Below are 26,227 nucleotides of genomic sequence, written 5' to 3' on the forward strand. Positions count from 1 at the left end.
GTTGATTATGCTGATCTCGTGCTCACGAGATGTTTTTCTTGTGCGCACGAAGAAGTATCTCATGCACACAAGAAGGTTATCTCGTGTGCACAAGAAACATATCTAAAAAAAAAAAATTTTCCCCATGTCCCTTTAGGGGCTCCGTAATTAATTAAATTAAAATAATTTCTAACAAACTGGCATTAAAGGAAGAATACAACAGCATAAAGACTGTTTACAGAAGGAAAAGGTTTAGAAACTGCAGTTAATTCTGCCTTCTATTCTATCTAACATAAATGAGTGGTAGACACCTGTATCTCTTAAGAATTACTGGTACTTTATCTTTTTCCTCACTGCTCAAAGAAATGAAGTTCTGACAAACAAACATCAGCTCTACATGAAACTCAGGATAAGGCTCTGAGAGCATTTTAAGTTTTTCATCAAACATCTTGGAGGTTTTCGAATCTTCTCTGTTCCTCCTGTCGTCTATATTCATCTCGTTTCTTGACGTTTCTCCCACATTTCTTTTTGTTTCTTCTCCCAGGCTTCTTTTTTCATTTCTTCTCTGCTCTGCATCAGCTTTTTTATCAATGTTTTCTTTTTCTTCTGATTCTGACTTTATCTTTTTCTCCAAAACTACAAGTTTTTCTTCCCACTGCTGCCATTGAATTTCTTCCTGGTTTTTCCTCTTCTTGTCTTCTTCTTCTCTCTTTTCCTGTTCTTTCTTGCTCTCTCCATGCTCTTTCTGAATCTTTTCCTCCTTCTCCTGAAGTTGTTTGTCTCTCAGTTTTCTCTCCTGATCAATTTCCGCTCTCTGTTTTTCTATTTGTATTTTCATTGCCTCCAGTTCTTCTTCATGTTTTCTTTCAAACTCCTCCCTCTCTCTCTTCATCTCTTCTTCCTTCTCTTTCTTCTCCACTTCCTTCTTTATTGCTGTCTCGGCCTCTTGCAGCATCTCATTAGTGTAGCAGCTGCCGCCATTTTTCTTCACCATGGAGTCAATCTTCTTTATCAGCTCACTGACTTGTGTGTGGTTCCCTTCATCATAGTTATTAAACACATGGTATCTTCCTCCACAGTCAGCAATCAGCTTCTTAAAGGAATCATCACATTCTTACTCTATGTAATCTTCAATGGATCAATCTCCTCATCCTCCAGTGAATCTCCTCTTGTGAAAAGAATGATGGTGATTTTTTCTGAATTCTTCCCAAAACCTTCCTTGATGAGTTTTAATGTCTCCTTCTCTTCTGGTGTTAATCTGCCAGTCTGTACCACCAACAGGAAGACATGTGGTCCTGGATCCAGAAGACTGATGCATTTCACCATCTCCTCATTAACCTCTTCATGGGACAAAGTGGAGTCAAACAGACCAGGCGTGTCGACCACGACAGGACGACCGTCTACTTTACTCTGTGCTTTCTGACAGTGCTTGGTGACTGATGTTTGACTTGCTTCAGCCTCAAACTCTTTTCTTCCCAGAATGGTGTTTCCTGAAGAGCTCTTTCCACAGCCAATCTTCCCCAGCAGCACAATGCTGAGCCTCTCTGAGCTCTGATTCTCATCATCACCTGTAACATCAAAACAACTGGAGTTACTTTAAACGTTCACAGTCGCTACATTTCAGTGCTGTAGACTCAAGACTTTAATGCAGGACTGTCCATCACCTCTCTCTGAAGCACTGTGTTACTGGTTAAACATTTACTAATCTGTGTCATATCTGTACAGCGTCCTGCCCACTCTGCTTGGAAAAGGCTGTATCAGGGGAGGAACTTATCAGTGTGGAGAGGTTGTACTTTATTTATGTTCATGGAGAAAGGAGCAGTTACTGTTTCATCTGTAAGTGACATTAATTTAAAATAAATCTGAACAAATAGGAACTAGTAAATCTGTAATGACTTCTTCAAATTTTTTATTGATAACTGATTGTTGATAATCTTTCTCAGGTGCATGCCGACTGTTGAAGTCTGGTGATCAGACAGAAACGCTGTCTGTAAATTACAGACCTAAATTTGGTGTATAAACTCATGTTACCAGTAGAAGATCACAGACCTACAGTCAAGGATAACAGACAGTCACCTCAGGTAAGTTCTGCATATTGAATTTGTCTAAGAGAAATAAATGACAGCTGTCACACACTGCAGGATATCTGATTCTATCTTGAAACTCAGTCCGAAAGAGGAACATCCAGTGACGTGATTTGTTGAATTTACATTTGTAAAAATCTTCTCCTTAAATTTGTTGATTTGGACAAAATAATGCATTTCTCCATCTTTAATAAGCAGATAAATCTATGTCTCAGACTCTAGAGTCTAAAGTCCAAAGAAAAATTAATGAGATAAACTCTCATTTGACTACAGCAATAATGATAACAGAAGTACAAAGTATTACAACAGTTATAAAGTTTATAACTTTAGCTGCAGGCTGCAAGTTTTTTAAGTCTGCTAGCAAAGTTTCAGTTGAGATTATAGTCATCAATTAACCACTTTGTGTTTTTTTGTATGCTTTTCCAACCCAGTATCACACCAAATTTTGTAATACCACCGCCAGTCCACCATGTCAGTCACATTTTGCCTTGACTAGGCATGAAAAGTAGCCTACATGCGTGTATGAAGGTGTAGTTCCAGGAGGGGACCATGATTTTATGGTATGACAACACTGTAGTTAAGGTCTGGTTAGGTTTAGGGACAAAAACCGCTTGTTTAGGGAAAAATTGGATTAATTGGATTAAAATGATCAATTGAAAGGTGGTGTAATTTAAAGTTTAAAAAACTGTCCTGACTCATGGTTGGAAACACAGGACCAGCTCTAGATATTTGGGTGCCCTAGGCAAGATAAGGATTTGGTGCCCCCCCACCAACCACATTCCACTCCAAGTACCCTACCAGTGCTGCCTCATCACCACCTGCTCATTCTACAGTAAAAATATGGACAACAAACATCAGACACCACAATGGTTTCATAACAAATAATATTCCACCCAGCTTCTCTTGATTTTTTTCTCCATTCACTAATTTTCTGTAAAAGTGGTGGTGATGGGAACTTCTCTCATCCTATCATTTTGGAAATGCAGAGTCTTATTTGACCCGATATGGCCTCTGCTGACTAACAGCATCCTCATCATATCAGACAGGATCTATAGCTGCTGCCTTGATGGACTCACATACTTCAGGATCTGTTTCAGTTGATGGTGTCTGCAGGCTGTAGAGTAGCAGCAGTGGATGTTGTGTCTGTTGTTCCTTCACCTGCGGCCACATCTAAACATACATGCAAATATAGTTATTAATACTTTAGTAAGAATACACAATGATTCATAAATTACACATCAGGCAATAAATACATCTGAAGCATAAATTATAGACAACAGTTGACCAGAACTGTTCAATTACATGAGTGAAAAAGGTCCAGAATCCAGGTTTAAATTATTTTTGAATAAGTTATTCTAGCTTCAATGCGTCCCGTAGACAACTTGAATAAATAAAGATAGTTGCAGTCTAATATTGATTAGTATTTCAGTGAGCTATGTTCCCTTTCTTAATATAGAAATGATATTTATGATTCAATATACTTTATCGCGCTAGTGTTACCATGATAATGAGAGTATGTAAGAAACCATTTAATAATCAATAATATTGGTATTTGACTTGAAACTTAAATGGACCCATAGTTCAGTGTAGTTGTAGCTCTTTTGTAAAAATATTTAGGCGGTATTGCATTAAAAATGAAGGGAAAAGAAAGAATGAATGAATGAAAATGAAAGAAATGAAATGTGTGTGTGTAGGCTGCAGTTCTCATGGCTTTCTGTCATTGTGAAGGGTGAGAAAACGGTTAAAGGTTTAGCCAAAGTACTGACATAATAAAAATAGACTCTCTAGCATCCATTTGTGGACATATGGACCAAACATTCCAGATGTATAGGATGAGTTATGTATGTTCATAACTGATTGTGAATATTAACAGAATTATAGCAAAATTGTGTCTGGATTTGTCCATATTGACATTAGTCACATAACTGCAGCTGTAACATACAATGAACAGAACTCACCTGCTGCAGACTGTGTTTCACTGCAGGTAGCTGGAGGGTTTGATATGATGTTAGATGTTGCTTCATCTGCAGCTGTATTCAAACATACAGAACATCCAGACTGTATGACTGACATCCTAAGTCCTTTGTTTTGCTATGTATGGGGGTGCCGGGTAACGATGAAGAGTGAAGAGGGGTTCGGGTTTTGTGTGTGAGTGTTTGTGTGCGTGTGTAAGGGTCCGTTTTGTTTTCTCCACAACCCCAAATCAGTTCAGTTCAATCTAGTGTCAAAAAAAGACACTAGCAAAGCAACACATTACATAAAATAAAGCCAGCAGAAATGTCAGATAGGTTGGACCACCGTGTTTAACTATATATCTTCAAACGTTACAGTTACGACTGAAAATGACAACAGAAAAATACAAGTTTGCCAAGTTCACAGATCTCTGCAATTCAAATTAACCACCAGTCATTTACCCAGAAAGGACTGTTACTGATAGTGCGACGTCACGGTCCATAGGTCTGATAAATGGCGGAGTAATATTTTTTAGTGATGAGGCTTTTTTCATTTGAGTACGGCTAGGTGTGCTGTCATGCTGATTTGAGCACGTTCTAAATGTCTACTTGAACAATCAGATTGCTTGGTCAGAACTATGTGTTGTATAATACAGGTTTATTACATTGGGATTGTTGAACAGTGATTGTTTGTTTGTCAACACATGTCTGATTTCAGTGTTCATGAGTGTGATGTCGTTTGGAAAGAAACTGTTCTTATGCTTGGTTTCTTTCCACATGTCACCACACTCCTGAACACTAAAATCAGACATGTGATGATAACCCTGTGAAATAAACCTGTATTACCATTACATCTACAAATCCAATATATTACAATTTATATTCAATTATAAATAAACAGATACACATTTATGTATATGTAAATCCAAGTAGACTGTTCTTATTGTCATTGTGTTGTGGTAAACAACAAAACAATAAAAGGCAACTTAAAAATCAAGAGTATTTAATATTTTGTGCTTTTCTCTTTTTAGTCCAGCAGTTGGTCTCCAGTTAGTGTCTGATATTTCCAGCAGAGTGACATTATGGGGGCCTCACCATCATCTGGTGAGTCCAGTCAGACTTTTAGTCTGAATAACACACTGTCCACATATTACACACATCATAAAAGAACTGTGCCCTCTTCCCTATTACTGTGACAAATCACCAAATATTCATTAGTTCTGGTTTCCAAAATTGAAAAAAGCTGTTTGGAGGTCATTAATATAACTATTATTATTTCATGGGGGGCATATGCTGTTTTTAGGTGTATAAGTAAATGATCTTAATATCCTTGTATTTCTGTTCGGTGAGACTGGTGGGTCAGAAACTGGCCTCATTTAAAAACTGATTGACAAAAAACAGTGGAGCCATTGTTGTTTAATACCTAGTGCATTTCTTGCACCATTTAACCTTACACCAACACAATCAACTCAACAGCCAAGCAGACTGGGAACATCATACAGGCCAGGAAATATAGTGTGAAATATAGTCCCAGCCAGAACATATTTTAAGTTGGGGGTCTGAGGGTCCCCCACTAGGAAAATTTTAGTTACAAAGAGTTGATTTCCTGCATTCTGGTGAATTTTAGTGCATGTAAATAACAAACTAATGAGCCAATAACTGCTTCGTACAATATATTGTCATGAACCTCAAATAAAATCAAAGGTGCATATCATTAAGGAGGGAAATGACACATTACAATGACTGTGGCACCAATGCTACTCTCTCCACCTTCAAAATGAAAAAAAGCAAGAGCATGCCATTTTTATAATGTACCATTATAATGCATGTAACAACTCTCTCCACCTATTCAGAAAACAGAGCATGAGCACAGCACCCTATTCTGTTTACTAATATACAACCATCAGAAGTTTGAGTACACCTGTTAAAAAACAACATTTTCCATAAAATTACCCTAAACTACAGACATTTGATTTTTCTAACATGTACCTGCAGGTTGCTCTGCAGTAGTGGGCTTCTGTACTACTGTGGCGCCAATGCTACTCTCTCCACGTCCAAAAAGAAAAAAGCAATAGCACAGCACAGCATAACTTTTAAAGTACCATTATATAATACAGTTAATGACTTTCTTCACCTATTCAAAGAACAGAGCAAGAGCACAATACCCTACTCAGTTATTGATATACACAAACACTTAACCATCAAAGGTTAAATAGCCCTTTAACCAACACAAACATTAAATAACAAGTTTCAACAAATGACAGTAGCCTGAATAGTGACAGAAGACGTGTTGTTTCAATAATTTTAAATTATGAGCTCAAAGTATGAACTCACTGACTGAAATTTTCACCAAAATGACTTTTGGTGTCTGTTGACCACATTAACCAGACTAGATATGCCAATGATGCCAATTTCCACCGTCCATCTAGCTGAAAAGTAATTTAGCCACTCTAGATGATCTTACTGCCAAACGAAACGTATAACTGCCAACTACTCTCTTTCTTTCTCTCTCTCTCTCTCAACTCTTTCTCTGGCTGTCACAGCTCATAGGGCAGTGTTGCATTCAGGTTGAGAAAAAAAAACAACCTGTGGCTAGCTTACCGGGCCATCTAGCAGGCCAGGCTACTGGTAAAAGTCCTGGTGCTCCTGACTGCCAGTCTGGGCATGCAGCCAAATATCCAAATATCAAGACAGTTCTCATAATGGTGATGAAATTTTGAGCAAGCCAGTACACAGTAAACAATAAATTGCCTGAGTGAAGATGTTTTGGACACACAATATAGGACTCTCAAAATTTTGACTTTTTGATCCCATATCTTGTTGCATCAGAGCACTGGACATATTTTACAAAAACTATGTTCTCTATCTCTTTAATTGATCAGATATAGTAAGATTATTCTTGTTTCCATGACCGGCTTGGAAACAAAGTCTAAACTTGTATTGATTCAGTGAATGAAAGTTTTCATGAATGCCAAAAATAAAATACAACAACTGATGATACTAATGTAATATAATATACTGATACATCTACCACAAAATATCTGAATCTCTCTCTCTCTCTCTCTCTCTTTCTCTCTCTCTCGCTATCTATCTATCCATCTATCTATCTATCTATCTATCTATCTATCTATATATGATTATAAATATCTGGAGGGGATCTTTAAATATAATTCCATTCATATTCTGCGTAGGGGAGCATATGACTGTTAATGCAGGCTTGTAGTTGTTGATTTTCATTTTTGTTTGCTGTAAGCTTTGGCCTTTGGAACTAGTAATATAGTTTCATGGTCCATTTAACATGTACAGAACACACACATTTTTGTCACTGCTGGGGCAGAAAACAGCAGCCCTGTGTCTGGTCAGTGTTTTGGTAACTCTAAATTGTCAGATACACTGGTGACCTGTCCAGGTGTATCCGCCACTCACTCAGCATAGCTGGGATAGGCTGAGCTGAGCTGCCCAGATATATCATTTGAAGTTAGGTTGACCCAGACCTCCTCTGTCTTACTCTGGATCTAATCTTTACATCACCACATACTATAAAAGATGACTTCTCTGTATTCATAAATTATCGGCTTAATTAATCAAAAAAGAATCAAAACTTTGCTCTGAAGGAGGCGAGTTTCTCTTCTTCTCCTTGTCTTAATTTTTAAATGAGTACAGACATCACAGGTACTGAGGTGTGGCCTTCAAATACTGATACAGATACAGGTGTAATGGTCTCAGTTCAGGCAGAGTAGATAATACCTGTATCAGTCTATTGAGGCTGTGAAAATGTTAATGCTTCTGGTGGACACCAACAATCATGAGACATTTGAATGGTATTTGTCATGAGCAGGATTACTACTGATTACATGTGACTGAATTAATGATTTTTTTACATTGTCTGTATCCCTACAGAAGAAGCCGGGGCCAAGAAGAGTGGTGAGTAAAAGTGAACTGAGACAGAATTACTCTTGTTAACATCTAAAATCTCAGCGTTTTGTATTTGACAAAAACTACAACTTTCTTCTCATCTATGTAGTTGATCAGATAAAGTAATATTATCATTCTTTATATGCCCTTCTGCCAGGACTGGAAAGAAACTAAATACATTTTCTAAAGTACTGTACATAAGAGTACAGTTCTGAGGAACTTGTACTTTGCTGGAATATTTCCATTTGTTGCTACTTTATACTTCCACTCCAAAGTTTTTCAAAGGGAAATATTGTAGTGTTGTAATTTTCATTTTTGGTTTGGTTTAAGCTGCCATGTAATATAAATACTGTAGGTGTGTGGTCCATTCAAAGTGTGATTTATTTTCTTCGTTTGCTCTCCTGCACTCATCACTATGAACACTGTATGACAGATTACGTTTCGACCACAAGAAGCACATGTGGGAGAAATCTGTGAGTCATGAGTCACTGCTGGGGCAGAAAACAGCAGCTCTGTGTGTGGTCAGTGTTTTGGTGACTCTGAATTGGCCAATAGACTGGTGACCTGCACAGGTGTACCCATCACTCATCCGACATAAACTGGAATAGGCTCCAGCCTTACATGACCCTGATCCTGCCAAGACTAATCTTTACAACACCAAATCTAACTGATGATCAGGTTGCATAGCAGTGTGTCACACAAACCACTTGCTGGTTCTCTGTATTCATCTACCACAAGATATCTGATGAATAATAGATTTCCAGAGATAGAAGTACAGAGATACAAGTATAATGGTCTCAGTTCAGGCAGAGTAGATAATACCTGTATCAGTCTATTGAGGCTGTGAAAATGTTAATGCTCCTTGTGGACACCAACAATCATGAGACATTTGAATGGTTGTTGTCATGAGCAGGATTATTACTGATTACATGTGACTGAATGAATGATTTTTTACATTTTCTGTATCCCTACAGTGGAAGCCGGGGCCAACAAGAGTGGTGAGTAAAAGTGGACTGAGACAGAATTACTCTTGTTAACATCTAAAATCTCAGCGTTTTGTATTTGATAAAAACTACAACTTTCTTCTCATCTATGTAGTTGATCAGATAAAGTAATATTATCATTCTTTATATGCCCTTCTGCCAGGACTGGAAAGAAACTAAATACATTTTCTAAAGTACTGTACATAAGAATACAGTTCTGAGGAACTTGTACTTTGCTGGAATATTTCCATTTGTTGCTACTTTATACTTCCACTCCAAAGTTTTTCAAAGGGAAATATTGTAGTGTTGTAATTTTCATTTTTGGTTTGGTTTAAGCTGCCATGTAATATAAATACTGTAGGTGTGTGGTCCATTTAAAGTGTGATTTATTTTCTTCGTTTGCTCTCCTGCACACATCACTATGAACACTATATGACAGATTATGTTTTGACAACAAGAAGCACATGGGAGACATTTGTGAGTCATGAGTCGCTGCTGAGGCAGAAAACAGCAGCCCTGTGTGTGGTCAGTGTTTTAGTGACTCTGAATTGGCCAATAGACTGGTGACCTGCACAGGTGTACCCATCACTCACCCGACATAAACTGGAATAGGCTCCAGCCTTACACGACCCTGATCCTGCCAAGACTAATCTTTACAACACCAAATCTAACTGATGATCAGGTTGCATAGCAGTGTGTCACACAAACCACTTGCTGGTTCTCTGTATTCATCTACCACAAGATATCTGATGAATAAACGAAAGAAGAATTGCAACTTTGCTCTGAAGGAGGCCAGTTACTTTTCTACTCCTTGTATTTATTTTTACATGAGTCCAGACATCGCAAACTGAGGTGTAGCCTTCAGATACTGATACAGATACAAGTATAATGGTCTCAGTTCAGGCAGAGTAGATAATACCTGTATCAGTCTATTGAGGCTGTGAAAATGTTAATGCTTCTGGTGGACACCAACAATCATGAGACATTTGAATGGTATTTGTCATGAGCAGGATTATTACTGTTTACATGTGACTGAATTAATGATTCTTTTACATTGTCTGTATCCCTACAGAAGAAGCCGGGACCAACAAGAGTGGTGAGTAAAAGTGGACTGAGACAGAGTTACTCTTGTTAACATCTAAAATCTCAGCGTTTTGTATTTGATAAAAACTACAACTTTCTTCTCATCTATGTAGTTGATCAGATAAAGTAATATTATCATTCTTTATATGCCCTTCTGCCAGGACTGGAAAGAAACTAAATACATTTTCTAAAGTACTGTACATAAGAGTACAGTTCTGAGGAACTTGTACTTTGCTGGAATATTTCCATTTGCTGCTACTTTATACTTCCACTCCAAAGTTTTTCAAAGGGAAATATTGTAGTGTTGTAATTTTCATTTTTGGTTTGGTTTAAGCTGCCATGTAGAATAAATACTGTAGGTATGTGGTCCATTTAAAGTGTGATTTATTTTCTTCGTTTGCTCTCCTGCACTCATCACTATGAACACTGTATGACAGATTACGTTTCGACCACAAGAAGCACATGTGGGAGAAATCTGTGAGTCATGAGTCACTGCTGAGGCAGAAAACAGCAGCTCTGTGTGTGGTCAGTGTTTTGGTGACTCTGAATTGGCCAATAGACTGGTGACCTGCACAGGTGTACCCATCACTCACCCGACATAAACTGGAATAGGCTCCAGCCTTACACGACCCTGATCCTGCCAAGACTAATCTTTACAACACCAAATCTAACTGATGATCAGGCTGCATAGCAGTGTGTCACACAAACCACTTGCTGGTTCTCTGTATTCATCTACCACAAGATATCTGATGAATAAACGAAAGAAGAATCGCAACTTTGCTCTGAAGGAGGCCAGTTACTCTTCTACTCCTTGTATTTATTTTCACATGAGTCCAGACATCACAGGTACTGAGGTGTAGCCTTCAGATACTGATACAGATACAAGTATAATGGTCTCAGTTCAGGCAGAGTAGATAATACCTGTATCAGTCTATTGAGGCTGTGAAAATGTTAATGCTTCTGGTGGACACCAACAATCATGAGACATTTGAATGGTATTTGTCATGAGCAGGATTATTACTGTTTACATGTGACTGAATTAATGATTCTTTTACATTGTCTGTATTCCTACAGAAGAAGCCGGGACCAACAAGAGTGGTGAGTAAAAGTGGACTGAGACAGAGTTACTCTTGTTAACATCTAAAATCTCAGCGTTTTGTATTTGATAAAAACTACAACTTTCTTCTCATCTATGTAGTTGATCAGATAAAGTAATATTATCATTCTTTATATGCCCTTCTGCCAGGACTGGAAAGAAACTAAATACATTTTCTAAAGTACTGTACATAAGAGTACAGTTCTGAGGAACTTGTACTTTGCTGGAATATTTCCATTTGCTGCTACTTTATACTTCCACTCCAAAGTTTTTCAAAGGGAAATATTGTAGTGTTGTAATTTTCATTTTTGGTTTGGTTTAAGCTGCCATGTAGAATAAATACTGTAGGTATGTGGTCCATTTAAAGTGTGATTTATTTTCTTCGTTTGCTCTCCTGCACTCATCACTATGAACACTGTATGACAGATTACGTTTCGACCACAAGAAGCACATGTGGGAGACATTTGTGAGTCATGAGTCACTGCTGGGGCAGAAAACAGCAGCCCTGTGTGTGGTCAGTGTTTTGGTGACTCTGAATTGGCCAATAGATTGATGACCTGCACAGGTGTACCCATCACTCACCCAACATAAACTGGAATAGGCTCTGGCCCCACATGACCCTGATCCTGCCAAGACTAATCTTTACAACACTAAATCTAACTCACAATCAGGTTCTATAGCAGTGTGTCACACAAACCACTTGCTGGTTCTCTGTATTCATCTACCACAAGATATCTGATGAATAATAGATTTCCAGAGATAGAAGTACAGAGATACAAGTATAATGGTCTCAGTTCAGGCAGAGTAGATAATACCTGTATCAGTCTATTGAGGCTGTGAAAATGTTAATGCTCCTTGTGGACACCAACAATTATGAGATGTTTGAATGGTTGTTGTCATGAGCAGGATTATTACTGTTTACATGTGACTGAATTAATGATTTTTTACATTTTCTGTATCCCTATAGAGGCAGCTGGGGCCAACAAGAGTGGTGAGTAAAAGTGGACTGAGACAGAATTACTCTTGTTAACATCTAAAATCTCAGCGTTTTGTATTTGACAAAAACTACAACTTTCTTCTCATCTATGTAGTTGATCAGATAAAGTAATATTATCATTCTTTATATGCCCTTCTGCCAGAACTGGAAAGAAACTAAATACATTTTCTAAAGTACTGTACATAAGAGTACAGTTCTGAGGAACTTGTACTTTGCTGGAATATTTCCATTTGCTGCTACTTTATACTTCCACTCCAAAGTTTTTCAAAGGGAAATATTGTAGTGTTGTAATTTTCATTTTTGGTTTGGTTTAAGCTGCCATGTAGAATAAATACTGTAGGTGTGTGGTCCATTTAAAGTGTGATTTATTTTCTTCGTTTGCTCTCCTGCACTCATCACTATGAACACTATATGACAGATTATGTTTTGACAACAAGAAGCACATGGGAGACATTTGTGAGTCATGAGTCACTGCTGAGGCAGAAAACAGCAGCTCTGTGTGTGGTCAGTGTTTTGGTGACTCTGAATTGGCCAATAGACTGGTGACCTGCACAGGTGTACCCATCACTCACCCGACATAAACTGGAATAGGCTCCAGCCTTACACGACCCTGATCCTGCCAAGACTAATCTTTACAACACCAAATCTAACTGATGATCAGGTTGCATAGCAGTGTGTCACAAAAACCACTTGCTGGTTCTCTGTATTCATCTACCGCAAGATATCTGATGAATAAACGAAAGAAGAATTGCAACTTTGCTTTGAAGGAGGCCAGTTACTCTTCTACTCCTTGTATTTATTTTTACATGAGTCCAGACATCACAGGTACTGAGGTGTAGCCTTCAGATACTGATACAGATACAAGTATAATGGTCTCGGTTCAGGCAGAATAGATAATACCTGTATCAGTCTATTGAGGCTGTGAAAATGTTAATGCTCCTTGTGGACACCAACAATTATGAGATGTTTGAATGGTATTTGTCATGAGCAGGATTATTACTGATTACATGTGACTGAATTAATGATTCTTTTACATTTTCTGTATCCCTATAGAGGCAGCTGGGGCCAACAAGAGTGGTGAGTAAAAGTGGACTGAGACAGAATTACTCTTGTTAACATCTAAAATCTCAGCGTTTTGTATTTGACAAAAACTACAACTTTCTTCTCATCTATGTAGTTGATCAGATAAAGTAATATTATCATTCTTTATATGCCCTTCTGCCAGGACTGGAAAGAAACTAAATACATTTTCTAAAGTACTGTACATAAGAGTACAGTTCTGAGGAACTTGTACTTTGCTGGAATATTTCCATTTGTTGCTACTTTATACTTCCACTCCAAAGTTTTTCAAAGGGAAATATTGTAGTGTTGTAATTTTCATTTTTGGTTTGGTTTAAGCTGCCATGTAGAATAAATACTGTAGGTATGTGGTCCATTTAAAGTGTGATTTATTTTCTTCTTTTGCTCTCCTGCACTCATCACTATGAACACTATATGACAGATTATGTTTTGACAACAAGAAGCACATGGGAGACATTTGTGAGTCATGAGTCACTGCTGAGGCAGAAAACAGCAGCCCTGTGTGTGGTCAGTGTTTTGGTGACTCTGAATTGGCCAATAGATTGGTGACCTGCACAGGTGTACCCATCACTCACCCGACATAAACTGGAATAGGCTCCAGCCTTACACGACCCTGATCCTGCCAAGACTAATCTTGTGATGTTTGAGATGTTTGAATGGTTGTTGTCATGAGCAGGATTATTACTGATTACATGTGACTGAATTAATGATTTTTTACATTTTCTGTATCCCTATAGAGGCAGCTGGGGCCAACAAGAGTGGTGAGTAAAAGTGGACTGAGACAGAATTACTCTTGTTAACATCAAAAATCTCAGCGTTTTGTATTTGACAAAAACTAATGAATGAACGAACGATTTTGTACATTTTCTGTATCCCTACAGGGCCATCTGAAGCCTTCATGAAAAGTGAGTAAAACTTGGATTGAGACAGAATTGCTCTTGTGTATATTAACATCTACAATGACAGTGTTTTGTATTTTACAAAAGGTACAGCTGTGTTCTTTATCTGTCTAATTGATCAGATACAGTAAGATTATTCTTGTTTCCATGTCCATCTGCAACACAAATCTAAACTTTTATTCTTTAAAGTCCTCCTCCACTCAAAAACATGTTTTTCTTCTTGTTCCTTCAGTTGGATGTTGTTCTCTTCTCTGTGCAGAATGACGTATGTGCAGAGTTTGTTTTCACATTGATCTGCTGAAGAAGGAAAGTTTCTCTGACTTCACCTTAAATCTCAGTTTAACATGTTAACCTATGAGCAGGATTTGTGACATCACAACTAAACTTAGCACAAAAAGTAAGGAAATTTTTGTTTTGTAGATTATTTCTTTGTTGTAACAATGCTTCTTAGCAATAAATCTTATGCCGTTGGAAAGCCTGTTTATTTCCCTTTTAAATGGTGTCACATTTGTAAGGAACATGCATTTGTGGGATGAAAAGCAGAGCTGAGTATGTGGGTTGCGCCCATGAAAAATCTGCCAAATCTTCTCTGACAATGTCAAACAGCTTATTCTGCCATTGACTCTTTTTTGGTGTTTGGTGGATTGGGCGATTGAAGTTTGAAGAAACAAGGCATATTGGCAATTTAACAATTTATTCATTTAACAAACAGGAGCCTCAGTAGTGTGTGGAAGAACCATACACAGCCACAACAGCCTGGCACCTCCTCCTCATGCAGGTCACCAGCCTGGTCACACACTGCTGTGGGATGGCATCCCATTCTTCAACCAGCATTTGTCACAAGTCAGCCAAAGTGGTTGTGTTGGTCACTCTGGCACGAACAGCACACCCCAGCTGATCCCACAAGTGTTCAATGGGGTTGAGGTCGGGACTGTTGGCAGGCCATTCCATCCTCTCCACTCCCAAATTCTGGAGGTAGTCTTTGATAAACCCCGCTCTGTGGGATTGCCACTGGTTGCAGAATCTCATCTCGATATCTCTCTGCATTGAGATTGCCTCCAATGATGACAAGCCTCGTTTTTCCAGTGAGGGAGATGCCACCCCACACCATCACACTGCCTCCACCAAAAGATATTACTCTATCGGTGCAGCAATCAGCATAGCATTCTCCAAGTCTTCTCCACACTTTGACCCTACGATCCAACTGCTGTAGGCAGAATCTGGACTTATTGCTGAACATAACATTCCTCCACATGTTCAGGTTCCAGTGCACGTGTTGCCGACACGAGCGCAAATGGGCCTGACAGTGAGGGGCAGTCATGGCAGGCCTCCTGGCAGCCCTATGAGACTGGAGATTGGCTGCGTGCAGTCTGTTCTGGATTGTCTGGGCAGAGAGCTGTCGGCCATATCATCCTGCAAACCTTGACTGCAAATCTGTAGAAGACAGCCTACGGTACCTAATTGCTGACAGGGTGAGGAAATAGTCTTCGTGGGGTGTCGTCTTCTTGGGACACCCACTTCGCGGCCTGTCTCTGACATCCCCCCTTATATGGAACTTGGCCTTCACTTTGGAGATGGTACTAGGGCTCACTCCAAATAATGCTGCAACTTGGTTTTGCGGAACACCATCTTGAAATTGGCCTATCGCATGGGCCCTATCCAGATCAGTCAAACGTGGCATGCCGATTCTTGAAGCAGACATCTACAGACCACTGTAGCAGGCCCATGCTCACAGGTGCTGCCAGCACCTGAGGGTACCAGAGGCTCAAAACAAGAGTCAATAGCAACAGCAAAATAAGCTGTTTGGCACTGGCATAGAAGATTTGGCAAATTTTTCATGGGCGCAACCCACATACTCAGCTCTGCTGCTCATCCCACAAATGCATGTTCCTTACAAATGTGGCACCATTTAAAAGGGAAATAAACAGGCTTTCGAACGGTATTAGATTTATTGCCAAGAAGCATTGTTACAACAAAGAAATAATCTACCAAACACAAATTTCCTTACTTTTTGTGCTATGTTTAATTTGAAGCCAATCGTGGTCCATTATGCAACTTACACAACTGTGATGTGGAAACTTGAAGCCTCCAGTGCACAAACACTGAGAATGAACTTTACAGTGACTTAGGAGACATCGTGTCCAGCAGGAAAACTTTAGAAATCAACAATATTTACATATTCAGAGATTCTGGATTTTTAATGAAGGAGAAGGAGGAGATGTTGTTCTAAGACTTTAATGAGATAAATTAACCTTTTTGTAGGTTAACCATATCAGAAACAAATTATTATTCAAACCAAAGTATTTGTATGTGTCTCAAAACATTCCTGGAGGAGATCTTTAAGTAAAAATTCATTAACATTCTGTGTAGGGGAGCTTATGAGTGTGAATGCAGGCTTGTAGATGTTCATTTTCATTTTTGGTTTGCTGTTCTTTGCCATTTAGAACAAGTAATGTAGGTAAGTACCTGTGAAGTCACTGGAGGGCAGTGAAAACTAGTTTTGCAGCTGGGAGAAAGACTTCATCTAATTTCCATCAAATAATTGATTGATTCCAATCAGACTTTTCTCTGTCCACCTCCTGACAGCAGCATCCCACATGGATGGAAGGAAGTCTCTGTTACCAGCTGCTGACATGGCTCTGGACAGAGAAACCTCCCCTCCCAGTTTCTCCCTAACTGTTTCCCAGACCCTCAATGTGTGTCTAATCCATTCATTCTTTACTTTAAGTTTGCTCCAAGACTTTTTGTTCAGAAAAGGTCAAACAGACAGATATCTCTGAGTTGAGCTCTTCTCTATCTGGACCCATCCAGTCTCCTGATTATTACTAATCCATGTCACCACAGCACTGAGCTGAGCTGCCCAGAAATATCATCTGAAGTTAGGTTGACCCAGACCTCCTCTGTCTTACTGTGGATCTAATCTTTACAGCACCAAATATAACTGATGATCATATTTCATAGCAGTGTGTCACACAAACCACTTGTGTTGCTTCTCTGTATTCATCTACCACAAACTATCTGATGAATTAATGAAAGAAGAATCACAACATTGCTCTGAAAGAAGCAAGTTTCTCTTCTTTTCCTTGTATTTATTTTTAAATGAGAACAGACATCACAGGTACTGAGGTGTGGCCTTCAGATACTGATACAGATACAAGTATAATGGTCTCAGTTCAGGCAGAGTAGATAATACTTGTATCAGTCTATTGAGGCTGTGAAAATGTTAATGCTGCTTGTGGACACCAGCAATTTTGAGACGTTTGAATGGTCGTTGTCATGAGCAGAATTATTACTGATTACATGTGATTAAATGAATGATTCTGTACATTTTCTGTATCCCTACAGTCGCAGCTGGGGCCTTCGTGAAATGTGAGTAAAACTTGGATTGAGACAGAATTGCTCTTGTGTATATTAACATGTACAATGACAGTGTTTTGTATTTTACAAAAGGTACATCTGTATTCTTTATCTGTTTAATTGATCACATACAATAAGATTATTCTTTTTTCATGTCCATCTGCAACACAAAGTCTAAACTTTCATTAATTAAAATCCTCCTCCACTCAAAAGCATGTTTTTTTTCTTGTTCCTGACAAGAATGTCTGATACACCAGGGCTAGACCCAAACGCACGACTCACAGTCAGTTTTCAAAAGACAAGGTCTTTACCTAGGCAGGTTCAGCACACGGGCAGGCAGTCAGAGAAGGCAACAAGACCAAAAGGGCTAAGCAGAGGCAGAGTCAAAAAAAGCAGATTCGGGTCAAAAAACACTAGAGACGATAGTGAAGATAATGCAGGAACACTTGCGACAAAGGGCTAAGACAATAGCCAGGGAAGGATGCCAACAGGACTGCGAAGGACTGCGAAGGCTTGGCCTGCAACCAAAACTCCGAGGAAGAAGCCAAGTTAGTAATATGAATTGATGTTATATGAATGCATACAGATGGAGAGGAGGAGAGAGGAGCTCAGTGCATCATGGGAAGTCGATGTCCGGGGGACATCATGGGGACACTAAGGGCTGATCCAAGGTGAGCCTGGTCGGCCCTAACTATAAGCTTTATCAAAAAGGAAAGTTTTAAGCCTACTCTTAAACATAGAGAGGGTGTCTGCCCCCCCGGACCGAATCTGGAAGATGGTTCCACAAGAGAGGAGCCTGATAGCTGAAGGCTCTGCCTCCCATTCTACTTTTAAACACTGTAGGAACCACCAGTAAGCCTGCATACTGGGAGCACAATGTTCTAGTGGGATAATATGGTACTATGAGCTCTTCAAGATATGATGGTGCCTGACCATTAAGGGCTTTGTAAGTTAGGTGAAGGATTTTAAATTCTATTCCAGATTTTACAAGAAGCCAATGTAGCAAAGCTAAAATGGGAGAAATGTGATCTCTTTTTCTAGTTTTTCTTAGTACACGTGCAGCTGCATTCTGGACCAGCTGGAGAGTCTTTAGAGACTTGTTAGAGCAGCCTGATAACAAGGAATTGCTATAATCCAGCCTAGAAGTAACAAATGCGTGGACTAGTTTTTCTACATCTTTTTGACACAGGATGTGTTTGATTTTTGCGATATTACGTAAGTGAAAAAAGGCAGTCTTTGAAACTGAAACTATTATGAAGAATTCTTGATGTTGGGCACACAGTTGATAACTACTTGTGAACAAAATAATCTGCAGTTCATGTCCTTTTTGTTCAGGTTTTCATGGTCTAAATATCACAGGAGTGCATGTTTGTAGTTGTACTTTGCGCCTTTTATTTCTCTGTCCACCTCCTGAAAGCAGCATCCCACATGGATGGGAGGAAGTCTCTGTTAGCAGCTGCTGACATGACTCTGGACAAAGAAACCTGCCCTCCCAGTTTCTCTCTAACTGTGTCCCAGAACCTCAATGTGTGTCTAATCCATTCATTCTTTACTTTAAGTTTTCTCCAAGACTTTTTGTTCAGAAAAGGTCAAACAGACAGAGATATCTCTGGGTGGAGCTCTTCCCTATCTGGACCCATCCAGTCTCCTGATTTATTTCAGTTCAGGCAGAGTAGATAATACTTGTATCAGTCTATTGCAGCTGTGAAAATGTTAATGCTGCTTGTGGACACCAACAATCATGAGACGTTTGAATGGTCGTTGTCATGAGCAGAATTATTACTGATTACATGTGACTGAATGAATGATTTTTTACATTTTCTGTATCCCTACAGGGGCAGCTGAGACCGTCCTTGGAGGTGAGTAAAACTGGACTGAGTCAGAAGTACTCTTGTGTATATTAACATATAAAATGACAGTGTTTTGTACTTTACAAAAAGTACATCTGTGTTCTGTATCTGTTTAATTGATCAGATACAGTAAGATTATTCTTGTTTCCATGTCCTTCTGCAACACAAAGTCTAAACTTTTATTCATTAAAGTCCTCCTCCACTCAAAAACATATTTTTCTTCTTGTTCCTTCAGTTGGATGTTGTTCTCTTCTCTGCAGAATGATGTATGTGCAGAGTTTGTTTTCACATTCATCTGCTGAAGGAGGAAAGTTTCTCTGAGTTCACCTTAAATCTCAGTTTAACACGTGAACCTACGAGCAGGATTTGTGACATCACAACTAGTTTGTAGCCAATTTGGTCCAGTATGCAAATTACACAAGTGTGATGTGGAAACTTGAAGCCTCCAGTGCACAAACACTGAGAATAGACTTTACAGTGAAGGAGGAGAAATCTGGTGTCCAGCAGGAAAACTTTAGAAATCAACAATATTTACATATTCAGAGATTCTGGATTTTTAATGAGAGAGAAGATCTTGTTTTAAGGATTAAATGAGGTAAATTAACCTCTTTGTAGAAAAACCACATCAGACACAAATTATTAGTCAATGCAGAATATGTCCTAAAACATGTCTGGAGGGGATGTTTAAATATATTTTCATTCACATTCTGTGTAGGGAGCTTGTGAGTGTGTATTCAGACTTGTAGTTGTTCATTTTCATTTTTGGTTTGCTGTTTGCTGCCATTTAGAATAAGTACTGGTAAGTGTGTGATGCCTCATATGTAAATATGTATAGAAGTCACTGGAGTGCAGTGCAAACTGGTTTTGCAGATAGGAGAAGGACTTGAACTCATTTCCATCAAATATTGACTGATTCCAATCAGACTTTTCTCTGTCCACCTCCTGAAAGCAGCATCCCACATGGATGGGAGGAAGTCTCTGTTAGCAGCTGCTGACATGACTCTGGACAAAGAAACCTGCCCTCCCAGTTTCTCCCTTACTGTGTCCCAGACCCTCAATGTGTGTCTAATCCATTCATTCTTTACTTTAAGTTTGCTCCAAGACTTTTTGTTCAGAAAAGGTCAAACAGACAGAGATATCTCTGGGTTGAGCTCTTTTCTATCTGGACCCATCCAGTCTCCTGATTATTACTAATCCATGTCACCACAGCACTGAGCTGAGCTGCCCAGAAATATCATCTGAAGTTAGGTTGACCCAGACCTCCTCTGTCTTACTCTGGATCTAATCTTTACATCACCAAATATAACTGATGATCACATTTCATAGCAGTGTGTCACACAAACCACTTGTGTTGTTTCTCTGTATTGATCTACCACAAAATATCTGATGAATTAATGACAGAAGAATCACAACATTGCTCTGAAAGAAGCAAGTTTCTCTTCTTTTCCTTGTATTTATTTTTAAATGAGAACAGACATCACAGGTACTGAGGTGTGGCCTTCAGATACTGATACAGATACAAGTATAATGGTCTCAGTTCAGGCAGAGTAGATAATACTTGTATCAGTCTATTGAGGCTGTGAAAATGTTAACGCTGCTTGTGGACACCAACAATCATGAGACGTTTGAATGGTTGTTGTCATGAACAGAATTATTACTGATTACATGTGATTAAATGAATGATTTTATATATTTTCTGTATCCCTACAGAGGCAGCTGAGGCCATTATGGGAGGTGAGTAAAACTGGACTGAGACAAAATTACTCTTGTGTATATTAATGAAAGGAAGGATGTGTGATAATATCGTTCAAAGGAAGAGCTGATGAAGTTCTTATTTTGAAGACGTTTATTAGACGATGGCCATCGGGTCCATTCCATGTACAAAGATGGTCTGGGCAACGTACCACTGTCGATGCATAGCTTATATAGGGTTACACATCTGTATCTTATCACATGAATAACATGTTTTCCATGGGCAGTAATTCAGTTGGGAGCCATCCATCAAGTGATTGACAGCTACCTCACAACATATTATGTGTCACAACATACCATATCTGGAACAGTTCCGAACTTGACCATGGACCCATTGTTTGTATCTATAAGGCCCCCCCGAAGGGCTATACCATATTACCTAAGGTGACATGCAGACTCTGGAATGTTTATGTCACATGTCCAACACCTAAAATCAGTAAAATATATAGGGTCAGATAAAAATCATACTAACAATTAACATCTACAATGACAGTGTTTGTATTTTACAAAAAGTACAACTGTGTTCTGTATCTGTTTAATTGATCAGATACAGTAAGATTATTCTTGTTTTCATGTCCATCTGTAACATAAACTCTAAACTTTTATTCTTTAAAGTCCTCCTTCACTCAAAAACATGTTTTTCTTCTTGTTCCTTCAGTTGGATGTTGTTCTCTTCTCTGTGCAGAATGATGTATGTGCAGAGTTTGTTTTCACATTCATCTGCTGAAGGAGGAAAGTTTCTCTGAGTTCACCTTAAATCTCAGTTTAACACGTGAACCTACGAGCAAGATTTGTGACATCACAACTAGTTTGTAGCCAATCATGGTCCAGTATGCAACTTATACAAGTGTGATGTGGAAACTTGAAGCCTCCAGTGCACAAACACTGAGAATGAACTTTCCAGTGAAGGAGGAGACATCTGGTGTCCAGCAGGAAAACTTTAGAAATCAACAATATTTACATATTCAGAGATTCTGGATTAGTAATAAGGAGAAGGAGGAGATGATGTTTTAGGGATTTAATGAGGTAATTGATGTTTTCAGTCGCAAACTATTATTCCAAGTAGAGTCTTTTTTTTTTTACTTTGTTCATTGTTTGAAGCAAAGATAAACTATTATGAAGAACTCTTGATGTTGGGCACACAGTTGATAACTACTTGCGAACAAAATAATCTGTGTTCATGTCCTTTTGTTCAGGTTTTCATGGTCTTAAGTACAATATCACAGGAGTGCATGTTTGTACTTGTACTTTGCACCTTTTATTTCTCTGTCCACCTCCTGAAAGCAGCATCCCACATGGATGGGAGGAAGTCTCTGTTAGCAGCTGCTGACATGACTCTGAACAAAGAAACCTGCCCTCCCAGTTTCTCCCTAACTGTGTCCCAGACCCTCAATGTGTGTCTAATCCATTCATTCTTTACTTTAAGTTTGCTCCAAGACTTTTTGTTCAGAAAAGGTCAAACAGACAGAGATATCTCTGGGTTGAGCTCTTCTCTATCTGGACCCATCCAGTCTCCTGATTATTGCTAATCCATATCAACCCAGTGCTGAGCTGCCCAGAAATATCATCTGAAGTTAGGTTGACCCAGACCTCCTCTGTCTTACTGTGGATCTAATCTTTACATCACCAAATATAACTGATGATCATATTTCATAGCAGTGTGTCACACAAACCACTTGTGTTGCTTCTCTGTATTCATCTACCACAAACTATCTGATGAATTAATGAAAGAAGAATCACAACTTTGCTCTGAAAGAAGCAAGTTTCTCTTCTTTTCCTTGTATTTATTTTTAAATGAGAACAGACATCACAGGTACTGAGGTGTGGCCTTCAGATACTGATACAGATACAAGTATAATGGTCTCAGTTCAGGCAGAGTAGATAATACTTGTATCAGTCTATTGAGGCTGTGAAAATGTTAATGCTGCTTGTGGACACCAACAATCATGAGACGTTTGAATGGTCGTTGTCATGAGCAGAATTATTACTGATTACATGTGATTAAATGAATGATTTTTTTATCTCTACAGAGGCAGCTGATGAAGAAATCATGGAGGGTGAGTAAAACTAGACTGAGACAGAATTACTCGTGTATATTAACATCTACAATGACATTGTTTTGAATTTTACAAAAGTACAACTGTTTTCTGTATCTGTTTAATTGATCAGATACAGTAAGATTATTTTTGTTTTCATGTCCATCTGCAACATAAAGTCTAACTTTTATTCATTAAAGTCCTCCTCCACTCAAAAACATGTTTTTCTTCTTGTTCCTTCAGTTGGATGTTGTTCTCTTCTCTGTGCAGAATGATGTATGTGCAGTGTTTGTTTTCACATTCATCTGCTGAAGGAGGAAAGTTTCTCTGAGTTCACCTTAAATCTCAGTTTAACACGTGAGCCTACGAGCAGGATTTGTGACATCACAACTAGTTTGTAGCCAATCGTGGTCCAGTATGCAAATTACACAAGTGTGATGTGGAAACTTGAAGCCTCCAGTGCACAAACACTGAGAATGAACTTTACAGTGACTTAGGAGGCATCTGGTGTCCAGCAGGAAAACTTTAGAAATTAACAATATTTACATATTCAGAGATTCTGGATTAGTAATAAAGGAGAAGGAGATGTTTAAAGGATTTAATGAGAGCTGCCCAGAAATATCAGCTGAAGTTAGGTTGACCCAGACCTCCTCTGTCTTACTCTGGATCTAATCTTTACACCACCAAATATAACTGATGATCATATTTCATAGCAGTGTGTGACACAAACCACTTGTGTTGCGTCTCTCTATTCATCTACCACAAAATATCTGATGAATTAATCAAAACTTTGTTCTGAAGGAGTCAAGTTTCTCTTCTTCTCCTTGTATTTATTTTTAAATGAGTTCAGACATCACAGGTACTGAGGTGTGGCCTTCAGATACTGATACAGATACAAGTATAATGGTCTCAGTTCAGGCAGAGAAGATATTACTTGTATCAGTCTATTGAGGCTGTGAAAATGTTAATGCTGCTTGTGGACACCAACAATCATGAGACGTTTGAATGGTCGTTGTCATGAGCAGAATTATTACTGATTACATGTGACTGAATGAATGATTTTGTACATTTTCTGTATCCCTACAGGGGCAGCTGAGGCCGTCCTTGGAGGTGAGTAAAACTGGACTGACTTAGAAGTACTCTTGTGTATATTAACATATAAAATGACAGTGTTTTGTATTTTACAAAAAGTACATCTGTGTTCTGTATCTGTTTAATTGATCAGATACAATAAGATTATTCTTGTTTCCATGTCCATCTGCAACACAAAGTCTAAACTTTTATTCTTTAAAGTCCTCCTCCACTCAAAAACATGTTTTTCTTCTTGTTCCTTCAGTTGGATGTTGTCCTCTTCTCTGTGCAGAATGATGTATGTGCAGTGTTTGTTTTCACATTCATCTGCTGAAGGAGGAAAGTTTCTCTGAGTTCACCTTAAATCTCAGTTTAACACGTGAACCTACAGGCAGGATTTGTGACATCACAACTAGTTTGGAGCCAATCGTGGTCCAGTATGTAACTTATACAAGTGTGATGTGGAAACTTGAAGCCTCCAGTGCACAAACACTGAGAATGAACTTTCCAGTGAAGGAGGAGACATCTGGTGTCCAGCAGGAAAACTTTAGAAATCAACAATACTTACATATTCAGAGATTCTGGATTTTTAATGAAGGAGAAGGAGATGTTGTTCAATATGGAGGACCAGAAAGGTCACGGAAATAGTAATAAAGCAATTCATTAATTAATAAGCAATTGTACAATTAAAAAGAGGAAATATAAAATGAAATAATTATCCATCAATAAATTGTTCAAATTAAAAAGGGATTTACAAATGTAACTTTAAAATAGCCAATAAGTACATCATTTAAAAATACATTCACTAGCAAGGACCACACCAAGAACAAGATGGGTTTAAATGATTTATTAAGAAAAACAATTGATGAGCGTAGTTCTTCCACTTGCTGACTTTGTTGTGGGGAAGCTTACAGGAATCCACAATAGCACCCAGGCAATGAACCCCCTCAGAACCCTGCAAACAAGCCCAGACTGGCAATCGGGAGCGCTGAGTCTTTTCCTGGTGGTCTGGCCTGCTAAATGGTGCGGTAGGCACACCACAGGCTGAGAACCTTGAATGCAACACTGCCTGCGTGCTGTGACAGCCAGGCAGTAGAAGACAGAGAGAGAGAGAAAGTAGTTGGCAGTTACACGTTTTGTTTGGCAGGAAGTGCATCTAGAGCGGCTAAATGACTTTTCAGCAAGACGGTGGAAAAAAGAGGAAGGGTGGAGCAGGGAGGGAAAGACAGAAAAAAAGAAAGGTAAATAAATGTGCTATCTAATGTTTGCTACCTACCTAACGTAGATAGTGTTACCGATGCGTCATCATCGTCCCCTGACAATGTTAAAGCTGCCAAGAATATGGACAATCAATAATAAAATTAGTAGTTCCCTTTCCAATTTCCTCAAAAATAATGATGGCATATAATTGCCAAATCTAGTCTGGTTAATGTGGTCAATATTATTTGAAAATTCAGTCAGTTTGGTGAACATTTCAGTCAGTGAGTTCATACTTTGAGCTCATAATTTAAAATTATTGAGACAACACAACGTCTTCTGTCACTATTCAGGCTACTGTAATTTGTTGAAACTTGTTATTTAATGTTTGTGTTGGTTAAAGGGCTATTTTAACCTTTGATGGTTAACTGTTTGTGTATATCAGTAAACTGAGTAGGGTATTGTGCTCTTGCTCTGTTCTTTGAATAGGTGAAGAGAGTTGTTAACTGTATTATATTGGTACAGTAAAGCCTCTGGACATGTGGCTTGAAATAGTAAAAATGCATATATGATATCAAAGTTGAGTGTCTCTTTAAGCATCCACAAAAATCAAAACGAAAATAAACTATTAGGAAACCAAGCTCAAAAACAGCTCATTTGGCTGCTCAAACCATTTCTCATGATTGTGTGGGTGTGTTCAGATCACGACTGATTGATAGCTCACTTTCAGCTGAAGTACCATTTTATTTTCCATTCAATTACCAAATCTATAAAATGGACCCTACTTGGTTAGAAAGCTTGACTAAGTTGACTAAGCTTATTGACTAAGTATCAGAATAGGTTAGACCATCAAAATCTGTGCTTTTATTTGACTGTACCCCTCATGAAACGGTTAG

At 38.6% G+C, this 26,227-nt stretch overlaps 1 protein-coding gene across 1 annotated transcript; it reads left to right on the forward strand.

Moving 5' to 3' along the window:
* The first annotated feature begins 895 nt into the window (after nt 1-895).
* On the forward strand, nt 896-24,181 carry LOC121903775 (type VI secretion system spike protein VgrG1b-like). The gene is made up of 16 exons (XM_042421163.1): nt 896-1,815; nt 1,923-2,060; nt 5,047-5,119; nt 7,916-7,939; nt 8,905-8,928; nt 9,986-10,009; nt 11,071-11,094; nt 12,060-12,083; nt 13,143-13,166; nt 13,907-13,930; nt 14,051-14,074; nt 17,414-17,437; nt 19,261-19,284; nt 20,986-21,009; nt 23,058-23,084; nt 24,150-24,181. Exons 3-16 carry the CDS (start codon nt 5,098-5,100, stop codon nt 24,179-24,181), a joined length of 345 nt encoding a protein of 114 aa, XP_042277097.1. The 5' UTR covers nt 896-1,815; nt 1,923-2,060; nt 5,047-5,097.
* Nucleotides 24,182-26,227: the final 2,046 nt, after the last annotated feature.

This window comes from Thunnus maccoyii, chromosome 9 (genome assembly GCF_910596095.1).
Source record: "Thunnus maccoyii chromosome 9, fThuMac1.1, whole genome shotgun sequence".
In the NCBI taxonomy this organism is placed as follows: domain Eukaryota; kingdom Metazoa; phylum Chordata; class Actinopteri; order Scombriformes; family Scombridae; genus Thunnus; species Thunnus maccoyii.

Bases quoted from the DNA above. Each gene is read 5' to 3' on its own strand.
- LOC121903775 (XM_042421163.1), top strand. From the start codon at position 5,098: ATGGGGGCCTCACCATCATCTG. The intron at 11,095-12,059 runs GTGAGTAAAAGT...GTATCCCTATAG, and splicing joins AGCCGGGACCAACAAGAGTG to AGGCAGCTGGGGCCAACAAG. The intron at 19,285-20,985 runs GTGAGTAAAACT...GTATCCCTACAG, and splicing joins AGCTGAGACCGTCCTTGGAG to AGGCAGCTGAGGCCATTATG.